Source organism: Procambarus clarkii, chromosome 7 (genome assembly GCF_040958095.1).
Source record: "Procambarus clarkii isolate CNS0578487 chromosome 7, FALCON_Pclarkii_2.0, whole genome shotgun sequence".
Lineage (NCBI taxonomy): Eukaryota > Metazoa > Arthropoda > Malacostraca > Decapoda > Cambaridae > Procambarus > Procambarus clarkii.
The window spans coordinates 10,919,355-10,939,330 of NC_091156.1; the positions used below are offsets into that span (position 1 = coordinate 10,919,355).

Sequence of the window (19,976 nt, forward strand, 5' to 3'; positions counted from 1 at the left end):
AGAGAGAGAGAGACCAGGAGAGCCAGGGAGGAGTCACTGCTGAGTGTAAATAATACAGGAGCTGGAGGAGGCTGCCCGTGGTGCCACTTGCAACCTTAAACAAGTTTTGCTGAGGAATAAAAACAAAAAGAAAAATAGCATAGCAACAATATAATACAATATATATTATTATATACAATATAATAATATATAATATATATAAATATACTATATATATATATATATATATATATATATATATATATATATATATATATATATATATATATATATATATATATATATATATATATATAACTTTTGCATTAAGCATTTGGCACTGAGTTTTCTCATATAACAGGGCTCGATGAAAGAACATCCGGGGTCCCACACTATCTCATCGCCTGGGAGAGGATTGGAGTTCTGGTTGGTTAAATACCCCAGAATTCCTACCTCTCTCATGGCTTTGAAGTATGGTGTAGTGGATACAGCATGCAACTGCCACCTTGTTGGCCAGTGTTCGAGTCCCCTGGTGGGATGAGTGTCTAAAAAGTTATAAACTTCAGCTACTGGAATAGGGTAGTCTGTGCATATATATATATATATATATATATATATATATATATATATATATATATATATATATATATATATATATATATATAATCGAACTATGAGTCGAAAATAAACCCAACAGTACTACGAGACCCTAAATAATTCCATGTGTGAATTATATACTTACCAATTGCCTTGGAGACAATATGATGAGAATCTATATATATAAGAAATAAGAGATAAATTGTATTTGTGGCCAGTAAACCGAGAGAAATCCAATATTGTCCAATTTTCGCAGCTTCCAGAGGCAGGCCTTGATCTTCGAGCCAAGTTGGCCATATTGTGCCTCTTTCTTAACTTACCAAAGTCTCAAGGTATTAAAGTTTGATTGAATTACTGAAGTTTGAAGGGAATTACGGAAAATTGTGTAACACTAGAGCGTTAAAATATATTCGCGGATGCACGAACGCGTATAGGCAAATGCTCGCACACGCACGCATACACACACACACACACACACACACACACACACACACACACACACACACACACACACACACACACACACACACACACACACACATACACACACACACAAAAATCTGAAGCCATATTCATGTCTACGCTCCGAAAAACATGACATTATTATTTGTTTATCTAACTTCTTATATTTCAATAACTCTGTTCTATATATATATATATATATATATATATATATATATATATATATATATATATATATATATATATATATATATATATATATATATATAGAACAGAGTTATTGAAATATAAGAAGTTAGATAAACAAATAATAATGTCATGTTTTTCGGAGCGTAGACATGAATATGGCTTCAGATTTTTGTGTGTGTGTGTATGTGTGTGTGTGTGTGTGTGTGTGTGTGTGTGTGTGTGTGTGTGTGTGTGTGTGTGTGTGTGTGTGTGTGTGTGTGTGTGTGTGTGTATGCGTGCGTGTGCGAGCATTTGCCTATACGCGTTCGTGCATGCGCGAATATATTTTAACGCTCTAGTGTTACACAATTTTCCGTAATTCCCTTCAAACTTCAGTAATTCAATCAAACTTTAATACCTTGAGACTTTGGTAAGTTAAGAAAGAGGCACAATATGGCCAACTTGGCTCGAAGATCAAGGCCTGCCTCTGGAAGCTGCGAGAATTGGACAATATTGGATTTCTCTCGGTTTACTGGCCACAAATACAATTTATCTCTTATTTCTTATATATATAGATTCTCATCATATTGTCTCCAAGGCAATTGGTAAGTATATAATTCACACATGGAATTATTTAGGGTCTCGTAGTACTGTTGGGTTTATTTTCGACTCATAGTTCGATTCCCGGGCGAGACAGAAATAGTTGGGCACGTTTCCTTTTACCCAATGCCTTTCTTCACCTAACCAAAAAATCAAATAGGCCCCGACTCCCTGAGGTTGCATTTCCTGTTAACTTCATTCAGAAATCAGATCGTTAATTACTTTGATCTATAGATACCATAACCTCAATTCATTAATTCCAATCCTATTCGTCATTCAAGTTCAATTATTTAGGAAGACACATTTCAACTCTTCCACGACACCAATTTCCGGATTACTTGCCTAATTTTAGGGTTTCTGGTCATTGAACTTTTAATTATATTCCTCTCATTATATCCTCTGTTGATTCATTATAGTGACTTTACCGTTGATGTCTATGGTAATAATTGTTTTTCTACACAGGGGGGGGGGGGGTACAGGGACAGACAATTACTGACACCTGTTAGCAGGCTGAGAGCTTTCCCTTCCCATAGTTTATGGGTTAGCCTTACCTGCTAGTTTCCCTGGAATTCAACCCGCCAGTTGTTAACAACCAGATACCCAATCACTGCTGGTAGAACAGCGGTCTATAGTTACGTACGTTTAACATATCTCTAACCCTGTCGACGCAGGGCAGAAGAAAATGTAAATATATGCTGGTATACATTGTAAATAAATGGCCACGTCTGTGGTAGAAAAAAGTTAATTCTCTCTCTCTCTCTCTCTCTCTCTCTCTCTCTCTCTCTCTCTCTCTCTCTCTCTCTCTCTCTCTCTCTCTCTCTCTCTCCACACATAGATGGAATGCAGTGCATAATAATTGAACTAAATTAAAGTGAGGATAATGAGCCGGGATAGGCGGGAGGAGGGAAGGATAGGGACCCAACCACTTGAATCATCGGGGATTGAAAGCCAACCACGCAAAAGAGCGGGACCATTGACGTACCAACCAGTCAAAGTGGACGGATAAGGCACACACTCACACACAGAGAGAGAGAGAGAGAGAGAGAGAGAGAGAGAGAGAGAGAGAGAGAGAGAGAGAGAGAGAGAGAGAGAGAGAGAGAGAGAGAGAGAGAGAGAGAGAGTCTAGTGGCAGAGGCATATAACGAGCTCGGGAATCGAACTCTGGAGTTTATTTAAATACACCTTCATAAGCTAATTAGGTTTTAACAAACATATTAACAGTCTACAGTCTTTACATAACATAAGTAGCTCAGGAACTGAACAGCAAAGTTCGTTTAGCTAAGTTACAACCTTGATAAGCCGGTTCTGTGATTTGTAAATATGCAGATCAACAGTCTTTGGGACAGTTTGAAAAAAAAACGGGCCTGACGGCTGAGTTGACAGCGCTCGGGATTCGTAGTCCTAAGATTTCGGCATGATTCCCGGCGGAGGAGGAAACAAACAGGCAGAATTTATTTCATCCTGATACCCCTGTTCACCTAGCAGTAAATAGGTACCTGTGAGTTAGACAGCTGCTACGGACTGCTTCCTGGGGATGTGTAACAAAAAAAGAGGCCTGGTCAAGGACCGGGCCGCGGGGACGCTAAGCCCCGCAATCCCCTTAAAATAAATTAACATAGCCGTAATCCCCAAGAGGCCCTCGCACAGTAAGTGAGAACTTTAGTTAGTTTAATTAGTTTATTCTGAACCGCACACCCATATACTTTCAGAGATAAATTTAATCATATTACCTAAGCGCTTTCTCCTCAAAATGACATGGCTCTGTCTCTCCCCTCACGCCCGTGCGGGGAGTGTGTATACAGTATATATATATATATGTGTGTGTGTGTGTGTGTGTGTGTGTGTGTGTGTGTGTGTGTGTGTGTGTGTGTGTGTGTGTGCGTGTGTGTGTGTGTGTGTGTGTATGTGTGTGTGTGTGTGTGTGTGTGTGTGTGTGTGTGTATGTGTGTGTGTGTGTGTGTGTGTGTGTGTGTGTGTGTGTGTGTGTGTGTGTGTGTGTGTGTGTGTGTGTGTGTGTGTGTGTGTGTGTGTGTGTGAGTTTCCAGCATCCACCCATATCCCCACGTTCTATTAATATTTTATGTGAACATTTCATCTATTTCCACTTTGTCAATTCCCCTGAGTATTTTATACGTTCCTATCATATCCCCCCCTCTCCCTTCTTTTTTTCTAGTGTCGTAAAGTTCAGTTCCTTCAGGCGCTCTTCATATCCCATCCCTCGTAACTCAGGGACGAGGCTCGTCGCAAACCTCTGAGGGCACTGTGTGTGTGTGTGTGTGTGTGTGTGTGTGTGTGTGTGTGTGTGTGTGTGTGTGTGTGTGTGTGTGTGTGTGTGTGTGTGTGTGTGTGTGTGTGTGTGCATTTTATCAACTGAACAGTGATCCTGGAGAGGAAAGCTGATAGGTAAATTCCAGCTTAACCTGTTTGAGTCTCCCGCCCCTTCTCCCACACCGTCGTAACCCAATTTCCAGCTTCACGTCACCACATTTTGTTGACCCACATACGAATTTTTCCTCCTGAATAGCACCACTTCCCTCTGATAGAGAAAAATAAAGCGAACGCCCGAGACAGACGCTCGGGAGAGGAGGGACTATAAGACGCTGCACCGGATCCGGTGAGTTATATATCACATAAACTGGATTTTAAGAGGTGCTACAGGAACGGTATTCTGAAGAAGCACGGCGCTTCTGTGATAACGAGTTGTGCGTGCCTTACTGGAGGGCTGTTGTGCGTGCCTCACTGGTGGGCAGCTGTCCGTGCCTCACTGGAGGGCAGTTGTCCGTGCCTCGCTGACGGGCAGCTGTCCGTGCCTCGCTGACGGGCAGCTGTCCGTGCCTCGCTGACGGGCAGCTGTCCGTGCCTCACTAGACAGAGGCCGCACGTGCTATCTCCAGTATTAATGGATGCCGTCAAAGGTCAGACTCACAGCGCTCCTCTTCCAGCACCTGGTGACCTCCTACACCAGCCCCCAGCGCCAGGTGACCTCCTACACCAGCCCCCAGCACCTGGTGACCTCCTACACCAGCCCCCAGCACCTGGTGACCTCCTACACCAGCCCCCAGCACCAGGTGACCTCCTACACCAGCCCCCAGCACCTGGTGACCTCCTACACCAGCCCCCAGCACCAGGTGACCTCCTACACCAGCCCCCAGCACCACGTGACCTCCCACGCCAGGAGGTCGTTTCATTTTTTTTCATTTCACTCCCTTTCTCTTCTGTTGTCTCTCTCCTCTTCTCGTACAAAGTAACTTTATTCCACGTACGTCAGACCATTTCTGAAATAGGCAGCAGCAGCAGCAGCATGTAATGTTTAATCTCATATATAAAACCAAACTAGTGAAAATTAAAAAATGTCTCAGACTAGACTAGTCACCAAACTAGTCTCAGAGCTAAGAAACCCGAGTTACAAGGAATGGCTAGAGAAACTGCCCTTCACATTCCTGGATGAGAGTAGAAACGGGGGTAGTAATGATCACGACATAAAACTATCAGGAGAATACCAGGGTCGTGAAATAGAGGACATGTTTGCAATAAGATCATATATCCAAATGATACACATGCAGGGCTTATTGGAAATAACACGAAAAGGTCCACGAACCTGAACACCGAATGGAAAACCAGACCCCCAAGAGCTGAAGCCAAGAGCAACTAAGCACAAACAGGCGAGTACAAGTATTTGTATAAACACACACTTATGTACACATTCCAACGGTAGAGCGACATGCAGGTCGGGGTTCAATTCCCGACCGTCCATTAGTGGTTGGGCACCAACCCTTCCCTCTCCGTTCCATCCTCCTTTCCCAGTGCTATATAGTCGTAATGGCTTGGCGCTTTCCCCCCCTGATAGTTCCCGTCCCTTTGCCCCCCCCTCCCCCCATCTCAACAGACAAGAACCTTATGGAAAGAAGAAGAACATTCAGGCAATAGTTCTTCTTTTGACTCTGCCTTTGATGAACAAACTATAACTCTATCAAATTAATACATCACAAAAGTGTCTTTGTTGGTCGTACAAATAAACGAGATACAAATTACAATGACGCGACACGTGGCATTCATTGTTCATTGTACAACAGCGATATAAAACTGTTCGAAATATAATTGATTCATTATATAAATTGATTTTAATACTGGGTTCAATTATATCAACATATTCAACAGATATTAAGGCAAAAATATTAATATCATATTAAATGGATGAAAGAGGAACTAGTGAGTAAAGGGGCGGTGACGGGCTCTGAACACGGCTTCCAATGTAGTTATGACTCAGCCCTCAGGGTTTGGGAAACTGTGCAGCTAATTGAAAATTTATAGGCGGAGCCCAACAAGAGATGAAATTTATCCCTTCCAAATACAACTAGGGTGTGTGTGTGTGTGTGTGTCCTCACATACTAAAAAAAACTGTATGTGCCCCCCCCACACACACACACGTACACACGTACACGTACCCTCTTATGGGGCACGGAAAATCTTTGACACAGTACCCCCATAAGAGGCTGATGCATAAGCTGGAGAAACAGGCAGCAGTAATTGGTAGGGCGCTCCAGTGGATAAGGGAGTACCTAAGCAATAGGAAGCAGAGAGTTACAGTGAGAGGTGAGACCTCAGATTAGCGTGAAGTCACCAGTGAGGTCCCACAGGGCTCTGTACTCGAACCTGTTTCTGATATACTTAAATAATCTCCCAGAGAGTATAGACTCATGCCTCTTAATGTTTGCTGACGACGCCAAAAGAATGAGAAGGATTAAGACAGAGGAGGACAGCTTGAGGCTTCATGAAGACCTGGACAAGCTGCAGGAATGGTCGAACAAATGGTTGTTAGAGTTTAACCCAGGCAAATAAAATGTAATAAAGATACGTGTAGGAAGCAGAAGACAGATACAAGGTATCATTTGGGAGATGAAATACTTCAAGAGTCAGAGAGAGAAAAAGACCTGGGAGTTGATATCACGCCAGACCTATCTCCTGAAGCTCATATCAAGAGGGGTAACATCAGCGGCATATGCCACGTTGGCTAACATAAGAACGGCCTTTAGAAACTTGTGTAAGGAATCTTTTAGAACTTTGTATACCACATATGTCAGACCAATCCTGGAGTATGCGGCTCCAGCATGGGGTCCATATCTAGTCAAGCATAAGACTAAACTGGAAAAGGTTCAAAGGTTTGCCATAAGACTAGTACCCGAACTGACGGTTATGAGCTACGAGGAGAGACTAGATGAATTAAACTTCACGTCACTGGGAGACAGAAGAATTATGGGGGGACATGATCACCACATACAAGATTCTCGGGAGAATTGATAGGGTAGATAAAGACAGATTATTTAACACCACTGGCACACGCACTAGGGGACACAGGTGGAGATTGAGTGCCCAAATGAGCCATAGAGACATTAGAAAGATTTTGTTCAGTGTCAGAATAGCAGCCAAATGGAATGCATTGGGAAGTGATGTGGTGGAGGCTGACTTCATACTCAGTTTCAAATGTAGATTTGATAAAAAAACCAAAATATATATAGGCTCCAGAGTCTGGACACCAGTTGATTGACAAGTTGAGAGGCGGGACCAAAGAGTCAAAGCTCACCCCCCCTGTCAAGTGCAACTAGGTGAGTACAGACACACACCTCACTTCAGGAACCTCTCTCAATATTTACCTTTCCATGAGGCACTCTCCTTTCATTATTGATTACCACTTGTCACTTTCCTCTCCATTTATAGACATTTTCCTATGAACGTCACTTTCCTTTTTACTATAAATCATTACTCCTTTATTTTCCCCCTCACATGCAGGCACGTTCTCTTAACTCATAATTATCCCTTCACAAGTCACTTTCCCCTTACTTAAGTCACTCTCCCCTCACTTAAGTCACTCTCCCCTCACTTAAGTCACTTTCCCCTCACTTAAGTCACTCTCCCCTCACTCAAGTCACTCTGCCCTCACACGTCACTTTCTCTTCACTAATAACTATCAAAGAAAATCCCCTTAATAACAGTTACTCTCGCGCGACAAACACCTACTCACCTTCACTCTAGCAGCAACTTTCTTTTGCTAGTACATTTCACTAGTACTTGTTACTAGCACTTTTTACTCTCACTACCACTTTTTTCTAGCACTTTCTTCTACTAACACTTTTCTCTAGTACTTTCTCTTGCCACTTTAAGTTCACTTGTTGTAGATAATTGTTCCCTAACTAGCAATCAATTTGTCCACATCACAATTTCGCTAGAAATTACTTTCCCGTTAATAGCATTCTCTCCTGACTAGATGTTACTTTACATTATTACTAGTCACTTTTCTTCTCAATAATTCTTAACTCTCACTACCAAACACTTTCCCTTCACTTGCTACAGTTCATTAAATAGCACTCAGTTCTCCCTCACGTTCACTTTCACTAGTAGCTAGCTCGTTGCCGCGACTGTCCGTTCACTAGCGGTCGCTGTCCGTTCTCTAGGAGTAGCTGTCCGTTCACTAGCGGTCGCTGTCCGTTCACTAGCGGTCGCTGTCCGTTCTCTAGGAGTAGCTGTCCGTTCACTAGCGGTTGCTGTCCGTTCACTAGGAGTAGCTGTCCGGTCACTAGCGGTTGCTGTCCGTTCACTAGCGGTTGCTGTCCGTTCACTAGCGGATGCTGTCCGTTCACTAGCGGTAGCTGTCCGTTCACTAGCGGTAGCAGTCCGTTCACTAGCGGTTGCTGTCCGTTCACTAGCGGTTGCTGTCCGTTCACTAGCGGTTGCTGTCCGTTCACTAGCGGTTGCTGTCCGTTCACTAGCGGTTGCTGTCCGTTCACTAGCGGTTGCTGTCCGTTCACTAGCGGTTGCTGTCCGTTCACTAGCGGTTGCTGTCCGTTCACTAGCGGTTGCTGTCCGTTCACTAGCACTTACAATAAGCTTACAATAAGTAATTTTTTTCTCAATCAAATGCTCACCCCTTTATTAGCACTTACTTCCCCCTTTATTAGCACTTACTTCCCCCTTTATTAGCACTTACTTTCCTCCTTTATTAGCACTTACTTCCCCCCTACTTAAACAATTACTTTTCCCACACTAAAATAAAATCTTCACCTATTTTGGTCACCTTCCTCTCATCTTCGTCAGTCTCAGCAAAACAGCTCCCCTCCTACTCTAGATACGTCTTAGCTCTTATGTCTCCCTTTGTCAAAGGTCGTTTTCCCTATCAACGTAATTCGTCCCGCTTCGCCCTTCCCCCTATTTCTCGGTTATAATCCAATTTTCCCCTCAGGCTCTGTGTCTCATTTCCCCTTCCTGACTTAGGGAAAGTGAGGCTGGGGATGAGAGGGGACAGAGGGAAGGTGGGAGAGACGGGAGAATGTGAGGGGAAAACATGGCACTGGTCACTGCCAGACGATGCGAGGAGGGGACAGTGGTGCCTCCATGTAAATACACACACAAACACACACACACACACACACACACACAATAGACCGATGTTTTACTCAACCCAAACCAACCAACGACACAGTTATGTTCGCAAAGTTGGATCTCATAATTCATTTGTTTTTCTCACAATCGTAAATAGCAAATGCAATTATTTAACAACAAAAACGTATATATTTATTGGTGCGTCCATTGTTCCCTTTACATTGGCCCTGCAGGTATCGCAAGCCAAACACTGCAAAACCACCGCTTGCACAGTGCAATCGTCACTGCAAACGCAACAAGCCTTGCATATTACAGCAGGCGTTGTGTGGGGGTAAGCCAAATTAAACGGCCATTTCACCACAAAGGTCACTTGGTTCTTTTCGCCTCTCCAACGGCAGTCAGGACGCCCTAAGCCAGCTCCTGACGGTGACGAGGGCGGTACTTAGCGCGAAATAGACCCAACACCGCTGGCTTACACGAAGGGGCGGTGGTGCTCACAGCAGCGGCGGAGGCAGAGACACACCACCGTCGCCTTTCAGGTCCCGAGACCAACTGACTGGAAATGCCTGGAACCACCCGTGTGGCCCCCTACCTCCTTCCCCCACCTCTCTCTCTCTCTCTCTCTCTCTCTCTCTCTCTCTCTCTCTCTCTCTCTCTCTCTCTCTCTCTCTCTCTCTCTCTCTCTCTCTCTCTCTCTCTCTCTCTTCCTCTGTCCCTCGGCCTCAACCATCTCCATCCCGTTTAAATCAATCACTCAATCTTTCTTCACCTCTCTCCTTTATCCTACCTCCCTACTCAGTTCTGTTCCCCCTATCTTCCTTACGACGTGATTTTGCTCTTTATACTGGTTAAAAGAGAAATGTTAAACACAAAACTTACTAAAAACAATTTGCATATTATTAGGATTACCTTATTTATCACTGCCTCTTGTGGAACCCCTGGTTATCTTGGAGAGAGAGAGAGAGAGAGAGAGAGAGAGAGAGATAGAGAGAGAGAGAGAGAGACAGAGCAGACAGACAGGGAGGCAGGCAGACAGGACACGAAGCAGAAAAGAACCAGATTACCAACAACTTCAACGTGATCATCAACACAGCATCACTGGACTGGCAGAGGAAAATGAGCTTTCTACACTCCGACTGCACGAGCGAATTTATTTTCACAACGACACAGGAAATGCAAGATAAGGTCAGAAACACACATACCATGTTTAGCCGTGCTCGTGTTGTTTAGGTGTGTGTGTGTGTGTGTGTGTGTGTGTGTGTGTGTGTGTGTGTGTGTGTGTGTGTGTGTGTGTGTGTGTGTGTGTGTGTGTGTGTGTGTGTGTGAGAGAGTATCACTCCCTCTCTTTCTTTCGCTGTCCCCTCTATCATTATCTCCCTTTCTCCAATCCTCCTTCTCTCCCTCACTTCGTCCCCTTCCCCCCTTAAAAGTTCTCTCCACCACCATCTTCTTCAAAGACATAAATTCACAGTAATGTGTTCAAGTGAACTCGGCTCACCTCCGCACTTCGCCCGTCCTAAGAAAAATGCCATTAACATTATTAGAGGTTTTGACGCTTCCGGCTCGCTACGCAGAGTTGTTCCGGGATGTGTTTACGGAGAGATGTGAGACCGTGAACGATGTGAACACTCAATCGGCGCCGGCGGAAACAGATGGGCAGAGTTTCTTTCATCCTGATGCTTCTGTTGGCTAGTAGTAAATAGGTATCTGGGAGTTAGACAGCTGTTACGGGCTGCTTCCTGGGAATGTGTGTGTGTGTGTGTGTGTGTGTGGAAAAAAAAGTTAGTAGCTAGTAACAGTTGATTAACAGTTGAGAGGCGGGCCGAAGGAGCAGAGCTCAACCCCCGCAAGCACAACTAGGTGAATACAACTAAGTGAATACGTATCAAATATCCGGCACACTATAAGACACATAAAAGACTGCAGATAAAGATAAAATCTCATTTTTATTACAAGAATTTGAGTTTTCTTATTCTTCAACGTATATAATCTCCTCTTTTCCTCAACCCTGAGAGGTAAAAATTAGCAAGAATCCTTAACATTTTTCCCCCGGGATAGCTGACACCCCACAATGGTGTCACAGGACGTCTGTTCACATCCCGGGATCAAGGACATGGGAGAGCAAGAGATGCTCCCGGGATCAAGGACATGGGAGAGCAAGAGATGCTCCCGGGATCAAGGACATGGGAGAGCAAGAGATGCTCCCGGGATCAAGGACATGGGAGAGCAAGAGATGCTCCCGGGATCAAGGACATGGGAGAGCAAGAGATGCTCCCGGGATCAAGGACATGGGAGAGCAAGAGATGCTCCCGGGATCAAGGACATGGGAGAGCAAGAGATGCTCCCGGGATCAAGGACATGGGAGAGCAAGAGATGCTCCCGGGATCAAGGACATGGGAGAGCAAGAGATGCTCCCGGGATCAAGGACATGGGAGAGCAAGAGATGCTCCCGGGATCAAGGACATGGGAGAGCAAGAGATGCTCCCGGGATCAAGGACATGGGAGAGCAAGAGATGCTCCCGGGATCAAGGACATGGGAGAGCAAGAGATGCTGCCGGGATCAAGGACATGGGAGAGCAAGAGATGCTCCCGGGATCAAGGACATGGGAGAGCAAGAGATGCTCCCGGGATCAAGGACATGGGAGAGCAAGAGATGCTCCCGGGATCAAGGACATGGGAGAGCAAGAGATGCTGCCAACATCATTCATCATCAAACCACAACAAACAAGGAGAAAATCCGTCGTATAACAACACAAAGGATGCTTGAAGAAGAAAATATCTCTGTATAAAAATTGAGGCATTGCAAAGATAATGGAATGTGATAAAATCGCGGAATTCGGAGATAATACCATCAATGGAGCCCAAAAAATGTGTAAGTGCGTCATTCATTCCTTTCCACCACCGCCCATGGGATGGGTATGGAGTGCATAATAAATAAAGAAATTGGAAATTGAATTGCGAAGGAGAACTGGTGAAGAATAGGTATTTAAACTGTATATCTATATAAATAAAAATGTAAATGCTCGTTTGTTCAAAATCGCTAATCTCCGAAAATTCTTTACCGATTGCTTTGAAATTTTGACAAACGTTCCATTGGAATATGCGCGTGTTGTTATATACCTACTATATAGATGCCACACCTGCGATATGTAAACACATTTTTTTTGACAAGCAGCACCATCTGTTGCAAGTAATAGCAACACACGCTATACTAAATCTGTTATGATTCCATTTCAATGTTTCCAATTGCACTGATAAATTGAATTTTCATAGATTTCGATTTATTTTAATCTTGATTTAATTAGGGGGAAATTATGAGAGGGGGAATTATGGGGGAGGACGAGGGGACGGTGGAGTGGGGAATGGTTAGGAGGACGAGGGGATGGCGGGAGGACAAAAAGACGGGGTAGAGGGGAGATGGTGTGGAGGACAAGGGGACGTGGGAGTGAGGAATGGTTGGGAGAACGAAGGGGACGGGAGAGGGGAATACGGTGGTGAGGACTGGGAGACAGGGAAAGGATGCTGTGGCTCAGCAATGCACATGCGTTACTGAGCCACAGCAACGCATGGCCGGGTACAGCTAGTATGGATAGGACCATATATATATATATATATATATATATATATATATATATATATATATATATATATATATATATATATATATATATATATATATATATATATATACATACACAAACACACAAAATGATGGGGAAGCTTAACTAGAGGTGAGCATGAGCGAGGTGGATGCGGGTAGTGGGGCAGACCGGAGCAGATCATGCCAAAGGACGGTGGAGAGGAAACTGAATGCGCGTCGCGAAATGTTTGCAAATGTGTGTTTACGCGGCTTTTGAGGCGGTTAGTGCCTGCCTGGGCGTCGAGGAGAGAAGGTGGAAGGGAGGGATGGAGGGAGGGAGAGAGAGAGAGAGAGAGAGAGAGAGAGAGAGAGAGAGAGAGAGAGAGAGAGAGAGAGAGAGAGAGAGAGAGAGAGAGAGAGAGAGAGAGAGAAAGAGAGACAGACAGAGAGAGAGAGAGAGAGAGAGAGAGAGAGAGAGAGAGAGAGAGAGAGAAAGAGAGAGAGAGAGAGAGAGAGAGAGAGAGAGAGAGAGAGAGAGAGAGAGAGAGAGAGAGAGAGAGAGAGAGAGAGAGAGAGAGAGAGAGAGCGAGCGAGAAAGAGAGAGCGGGAAAGAGAGACGGAGGGAAAGTGAGAAAGAGAGAGAGAGAGAATAGCTTTATAAAGCTATTATATATATAATAGTAAGAATAAGTATATATATATATATATATATATATATATATATATATATATATATATATATATATATATATATATATATATATAGCCAAACACAATCATAAAATTTGACAAATTATGGACAATGCGGTAAAAAGTTATAATTGTGGGAACCGACCTGTGAGATTTATATTTATTTAATTTATATGAATATATATAGAATTTATATTTACGTTAATTTATATACTTCGATAGCAATTTGTATAATGATAAGTGGACTGTATTTCTGCAATAATCTCTTAATCTCACAAATCGATCCTCTACACATTAGGGGGGGTTTATTAGTTTATATATATGCAGCCAATCAAACTGCAGAATTAACTACATACATTGAAAAGGTTCCTTATCTTATTTGTACAGCAGGTATAACCAGGATGTAGACCACATTTTCCCTCTTTGAGGTAGCTTCCACGTGCTGGTAACTGATGCACAAACATGCTTCCTCGTCTTGACCTGTTAAAAGGGCGCTAGCTGTGAAGCCAGAAACCTAGTATATGACAGGTATTTCAGAGAAACATTGTACATGGAACAATAAAGACCTGGCTTAATTACCTTTAGTTTGAGGCGATTTCGTGATCTAACCGGGTCACCCTATATCCTGACATTAATGGCCATAAATGAATGATAAACAGGTTTCGGATAGACACTTAACTTGAATTTGTAGACAGCGTGTTGATAATGGTACACCTTTAGTTTCCATAACACTACGTCCAAGTAAATTTAACAGGAGCCGAATTTGCTCCCGTGTGAGCCTCTGGTCTAGTCTCAACAATGGCAATGTCTAACACTCCATTCTACTGACGCCTGGCCGACATTGTCCAGATATGATAGGAGCCAAATTTGCTCCACACGTCTCGGAGGTGACACAACAATGGCAGCCCTCCTTCCTCACTCTGACGCCTGGCTTACATTGTCCACATGTCAGAAAGTGATAGAAGGGTCACATTTACTCTACTTTAATATTGATAATTAAGTTAATTTATATAAGATGTTTTTATGATGGTAAAGTCCAAAGACTAATGTATTTAAGAATAATTCCCACCATAATAGGTGGTGAATTATAATAGTATGTGGTGATGATATCCCGTTTTCTTTAGACGGTAATTCCACAAGTTACGTTTTCTATGGGTAACTTGTTTATACAATACAGCTATTATCTGTATGATTATTAAATGGTGTCGGATTTTCCGACAATAATGCATGTGGATTTAACTGCTTAAGAGTAATTGCTTTAATCAACGATTACAAAAGCGACAGTCGCTTGTAACGAATTGAAAAAGATAAATCTGTGAAAAAATCAACAATATTTTTCATTCAGTCACACGAACACCCAACAAACTTTAGGACATTCTTGGGTAATTTATTCGAATGAAGGATACTGGACAGGCTCTTGGGAGTGGACAGTGTAGGGGATCTGAGTCATTTGTCGAAGGAAAACCAATATAAGAAGTTCACACATCTTTCTTGACAGGATTCATAAATGCCACGTCTTGCGGTCACATGCAAACAAACACAAAATAAGGTCACGTTGGCAAACCCCCGAGACTTCAGGTCAAGTTAGGAAGGAGTGGCCCTTGGAGAATCGTATCTCCTCTGACCCGTTACCCGAAAATAGCATCAACTTTTCTCGGCACTTGTGTCTTCCCTTCCTGCGCAAGCTTTCCCGCCCAGCGTAGCCCCAGAGCTTTCCCGCTCAGCGTAGCCCCAGAGCCTTCCCGCTCAGCGTAGCCCCAGAGTCTTCCCGCCCAGCGTATCCCCAGAGCCTTCCCACCCAGCGTAGCCCCAGAGCCTTCCCACCCAGCGTAGCCCCAGAGCCTTCCCGCCTAGCGTAGCCCCCAGAGCCTTCCCGCTCAGCGTAGCCCCAGAGCCTTCCCTCCCAGTGTAGCCCCAGAGCCTTCCCGCCCAGCGTAGCCCCAGAGCGACTCCCCTCAGGGTCCTCCCGCGAGCCAGAGAGTAAAGGTTCGCATCGTGACTCAAACATGACCTAGTAAAAGAACATACGTTATCGCATGTAAAGGTTGAGGATAAAAATAGGCAGGGGGCGAGGTAGTGATGGGTGTGGTGGTGTGGGCGAGACTCACCTGCTGTAAACTCCACTGTCGTCTGGCGCCATTGTTTGTTTACTCTTGACGACGGTATCACTACACAGGTAGTGGGGGAGAATGTTCCTGGCGAAGGTGTGGCGCTGCTGCTGGTGTGGTCACCGAGTGTTCCTGACGAAGGTGTGGCTGCTGGTGTGTGGTCACCGAGTGTTCCTGACGAAGGTGTGGCTGCTGGTGTGGTCACCGAGTGTTCCTGACGAAGGTGTGGCTGCTGGTGTGGTCACCGAGTGTTCCTGACGAAGGTGTGGCTGCTGGTGTGGTCACCGAGTGTTCCTGACGAAGGTGTGGCTCCTGGTGTGGTCACCGAGTGTTCCTGACGAAGGTGTGGCTGCTGGTGTGGTCACCGAGTGTTCCTGACGAAGGTGTGGCTGCTGGTGTGGTCAGCGAGTGTTCCTGACGAAGGTGTGGCTGCTGGTGTGGTCACCGAGTGTTCCTGACGAAGGTGTGGCTGCTGGTGTGGTCACCGAGTGTTCCTGACGAAGGTGTGGCTGCTGGTGTGGTCACCGAGTGTTCCTGACGAAGGTGTGGCTGCTGGTGTGGTCACCGAGTGATCCTGACGAAGGTGTGGCTGCTGGTGTGGTCACCGAGTGTTCCTGACGAAGGTGTGGCTGCTGGTGTGGTCACCGAGTGTTCCTGACGAAGGTGTGGCTGCTGGAGTGGTCACCGAGTGTTCCTGACGAAGGTGTGGCTGCTGGTGTGGTCACCGAGTGTTCCTGACGAAGGTGTGGCTGCTGGTGTGGTCACCGAATGTTCCTGACGAAGGTGTGGCTGCTGGTGTGGTCACCGACAGTGATGTTTATAAAGCTATTCTCGATCATCTCGCCCTGTCCTCGTCCCACTTATTCACTCCTCTCAGTGTGAGAGGAGTGTTCTACACATCGAGCTCGTCGATAGCTTTCCACTATGCCCTCTCACTCTGCACACACCCCATTCACTCTGCACACACCCCCACTCACTCTGCACACACCCCACTCACTCTGCACACACCCCACTCACTCTGCACACACCCCCACTCACTCTGCACACACCTCCACTCACTCTGCACACACCCCCACTCACTCTGTACACACCCCACTCACTCTACACACACCCCCACTCACTCTGCACACACCCCACTCACTCTGCACACACCCCCACTCACTCTGCACACACCCCACTCACTCTGCACACACCCCTCTCACTCGTTCGGTACATTAGCAAGCCTTGAGGGGTGGTGGGATGGGGGTACGGAGGAAAAAGAACCAAGGTGAGAGGGGAGAGAGGACAGGAGGAGGGGGCATTAGAGGTAAGGTGGGGGAAGGATGGGGGGGAGGGAAGGGAGTTATATACCCTCCCCCCATTTCCCCCTGAAGTATTTTGTCTTTCATATCACGACGGGAAGGATGTTTGGGGGAGAGCTGGGAAGGAGAGGTGGTAGAGGGAGGTGGAAAGGAGGGAGGGTAATGGGGGAACAGAGGAGAGGGGAGGTTGGTAAAAAGAAAGAGGGTGGGAGTAAGAAGAAGGGAAGAGGGTAAGAAGAGATGGCAGACAATAAGAAGAGGGGGGGGGGGAAGGCAGCTTGGGGCTCGCATACCATTAGTCTCTTGTGTCAAGACTCTTGATATAGCTCAGAGATATTATGAGTAGTCATGTCTCTCTCATCCATCAAATAGCTTTGACATTATGGACTAAAGTGAAATAAAATGTCAGATAACCCCGTAAATATAAATATTAAGTAGACTCACCTATTATAGAAGACGTGTGGGCCAAAAATACGTCAGAATATCGTGCCTTTGAACGGACAAAAATACATCGCAAACACTACTAAATACAAAAAAGTCATAAGACATAAACAAGTGATAAAACAGTCAATTGTCTGCGGACTCACCTCGAAGTCTGCGTCTTCCGACGCAAGAGAAGAGAAGGAGAAGGTGTTGGCTCTGAGCCCACCGCCGCTAGCACCTGCAGCGTCCTGCGCTCCAGGGGATAGATTCTCGCATCCCTCGCTACGTCCACGGTGCTTGATAGCTCGGGCAGACATCCTGTAGGAGGCAGGGACACACATGCGTCAAGACGTATTGTGGGAGGTGGCAGATATGAAACAAGACGTTTTGTGGGGGGTCAGGCAGGCAGGCATCAAGACGTATTGTGGGAGGAAAAGGCTCTTACCAGCATGTAAAATGTAAACATACTTTCAAAGAAAGTATGTTTATGGAGGAGGAGAAGTATATTTATGTTTAGGCTATGGAGGAGGTGGTCCTAAATTGTCTTGAGGAATTGAGGAGAATATGAAGGTCTTACTTGATCTTAGTTAATGAGGAACAGCCAAGGCGAGAGAAAAGAACCTACTTGCCAGGACCAGTTAAAAAATAAAAGTAGAATCAGAGAAAGAGGATCCTTTATAAGGAAGAGATGGGGTCATACGTGGGGTATACAAAAGTATGCTGTATGAGAAATGAAAAATAATGGAGGGGTATTAATTGATGAACAGGAGAGGGAGAGGGAGAGAGAGAGAGAGAGAGAGAGAGAGAGAGAGAGAGAGAGAGAGAGAGAGAGAGAGAAAGAGAGAGAGAGAGAGAGAGAGAGAGAGAGAGAGAGAGAGAGAGAGAGAGAGAGAGAGAGAGAGAGAGGAGAGAGAGAGAGAGAGAGAGAGAGAGAGAGAGAGAGAGAGAGAAGAGAGAGAGAGAGAGAGAGAGAGAGAGAGAGAGAGAGAGAGAGAGAGAGAGAGAGAGAGAGAGAGAGAGAGAGAGAGAGAGAGAGAGAGAAAGAGAGAGAGAGAGAGAGAGAGAGAGAGAGAGAGAGAGAGAGAGAGAGAGAGAGAGAGAGAGAGAGAGAGAGAGAGAGAGAGAGAGAGAGAGAGAGAGAACGCCGATAAGATAAAGACAACAGAGAAAGAGAGTAAGCAAGACCGCCAAACTTCAAGAAAAGATAGGAAATACCGTTGAGTTTTCCCCTCCCATCCCTCGCCCCTTTTCAGAAGGAAAAAGGCCACTCTCGTGCGTCAGATCTTGCGTTCAGAAATAACTCGGAGCTATAAAGAAAGAAAAGCATAAAAGACGCACAAGGGAACCTCAATTACGAGTTACTGAACAAAGAAACAGAGGGAGCGCCGTGGGGAGGGGCGGAGAACAGAACGAGAATACACACACAGCCAGGCCAAGTTAGGCACCGTAAATACAGAATGATGACAAACCTCAGGAGATGAACTGCCTCCAGAAGCAGTTAACTCATTCCTTAAGAATGTGTTAAGTACACGAACGCGTTCAGATTTATCGTATATTCTTCCAATTGGTTACTTCTGTTTAGCTGAATCACGCGCATTTGTGTATTTTTTCAGAGAAACACTCAGAAACAGATAGAAATAGCTAAAAATGGTAATACATTGGAGGAACATTTGACAGGGGATACATTGGTCTCCATCAATGTCATCTATCTGTTACCCTTTTCATGAAACTGTAAATATTGGCAGGACAGATGAGATTATAACAAAAAACCACAAAATTCTTTCCCTGTACTCCAATCCTTTTGGCCTTCTGTTGACTTCAACAAGTGTTTCGTTCAATGCATACCAGTGCCGACCACCCGTACAAGAAACTTCCTTACATCTCTTCAACTAAATTACGTGTCCAGCTTCCACTCATGTCCCCTCGTCCTCTTTTTAATTTAAAAATGGCTTCATTTATCTACTTTATCTATTCCCCTCAAGATCTTGTATGTAGTTATCATATCCCCTCTGTTTCTTCTCTCCACTAAAATTTTGAGAGAGAGTTCATTCAACCTGTCCTCACATCTGAGACCTCTAAATTCTGGTGCTAATCTAGTTGATAACCTCCGAACTTATTAATTTTTTTTATTATGCTTCGCAAGGTGTGAGTTCCATGCTGAAACTACATACTCAGGTAAGGGTCTCACATGGAAAGTGTGTATGGACTTGAAACCTTGTTTAGTTTTTTAAATGATGTTCTTATATTTCCCAACTTCCAATTTGGTATTGATGTTATTCTGTTCACAGGAGCTTCTGGTGCTAGTGTTGAGATTTTGAGATTTGTTCTGATGTGTGTGTGTCTGTTCAACCCGTTCTCGCAAATTCGTATAGTCAATATTGACTTATTAACTACGTGCATAGGTGATATACTAAACATAATAGATACCCTTAAAAAGCTTCATAGAAAACACCGACCTTACCTAACCTTGTTAGTATCTTAAGATAAGCATCTTATTGCTTCGTAATTACAATTATTACTTAACCTGTACCTATAATAGGTTAAGTAACAATTGTAATTACGGAGCTATAAGATGCTTATCTTAAGATACTAACAAGGTTAGGTAAGGTCGGTGTTTTCTATAAAGCTTTTTAAGGGTATCTATTATGTTTAGTATGTCACCTATGCACTTATTTAATAAGTCAATATTGACTT

At 44.5% G+C, this 19,976-nt stretch overlaps 1 protein-coding gene across 7 annotated transcripts in view; it reads right to left on the reverse strand.

Moving 5' to 3' along the window:
* LOC123761297 (GRAM domain-containing protein 4) overlaps positions 1-19,976 on the reverse strand; it is a 115,119-nt gene that overhangs the window by 82,820 nt on the left and 12,323 nt on the right. For 4 of the 7 annotated variants that reach the window (XM_069312859.1, XM_069312839.1, XM_069312831.1 and 1 more), the window contains exon 2: positions 17,447-17,600. In XM_069312859.1, coding sequence (XP_069168960.1) covers positions 17,447-17,599 — 153 coding nt within the window. In that variant the 5' untranslated portion in view covers position 17,600. Of the gene's footprint in view, positions 1-9,656; positions 9,746-17,446; positions 17,601-19,976 lie in introns of those variants that run through there. The other 3 variants (XM_069312873.1, XM_069312866.1, XM_069312846.1) reach the window with 2 other exon arrangements.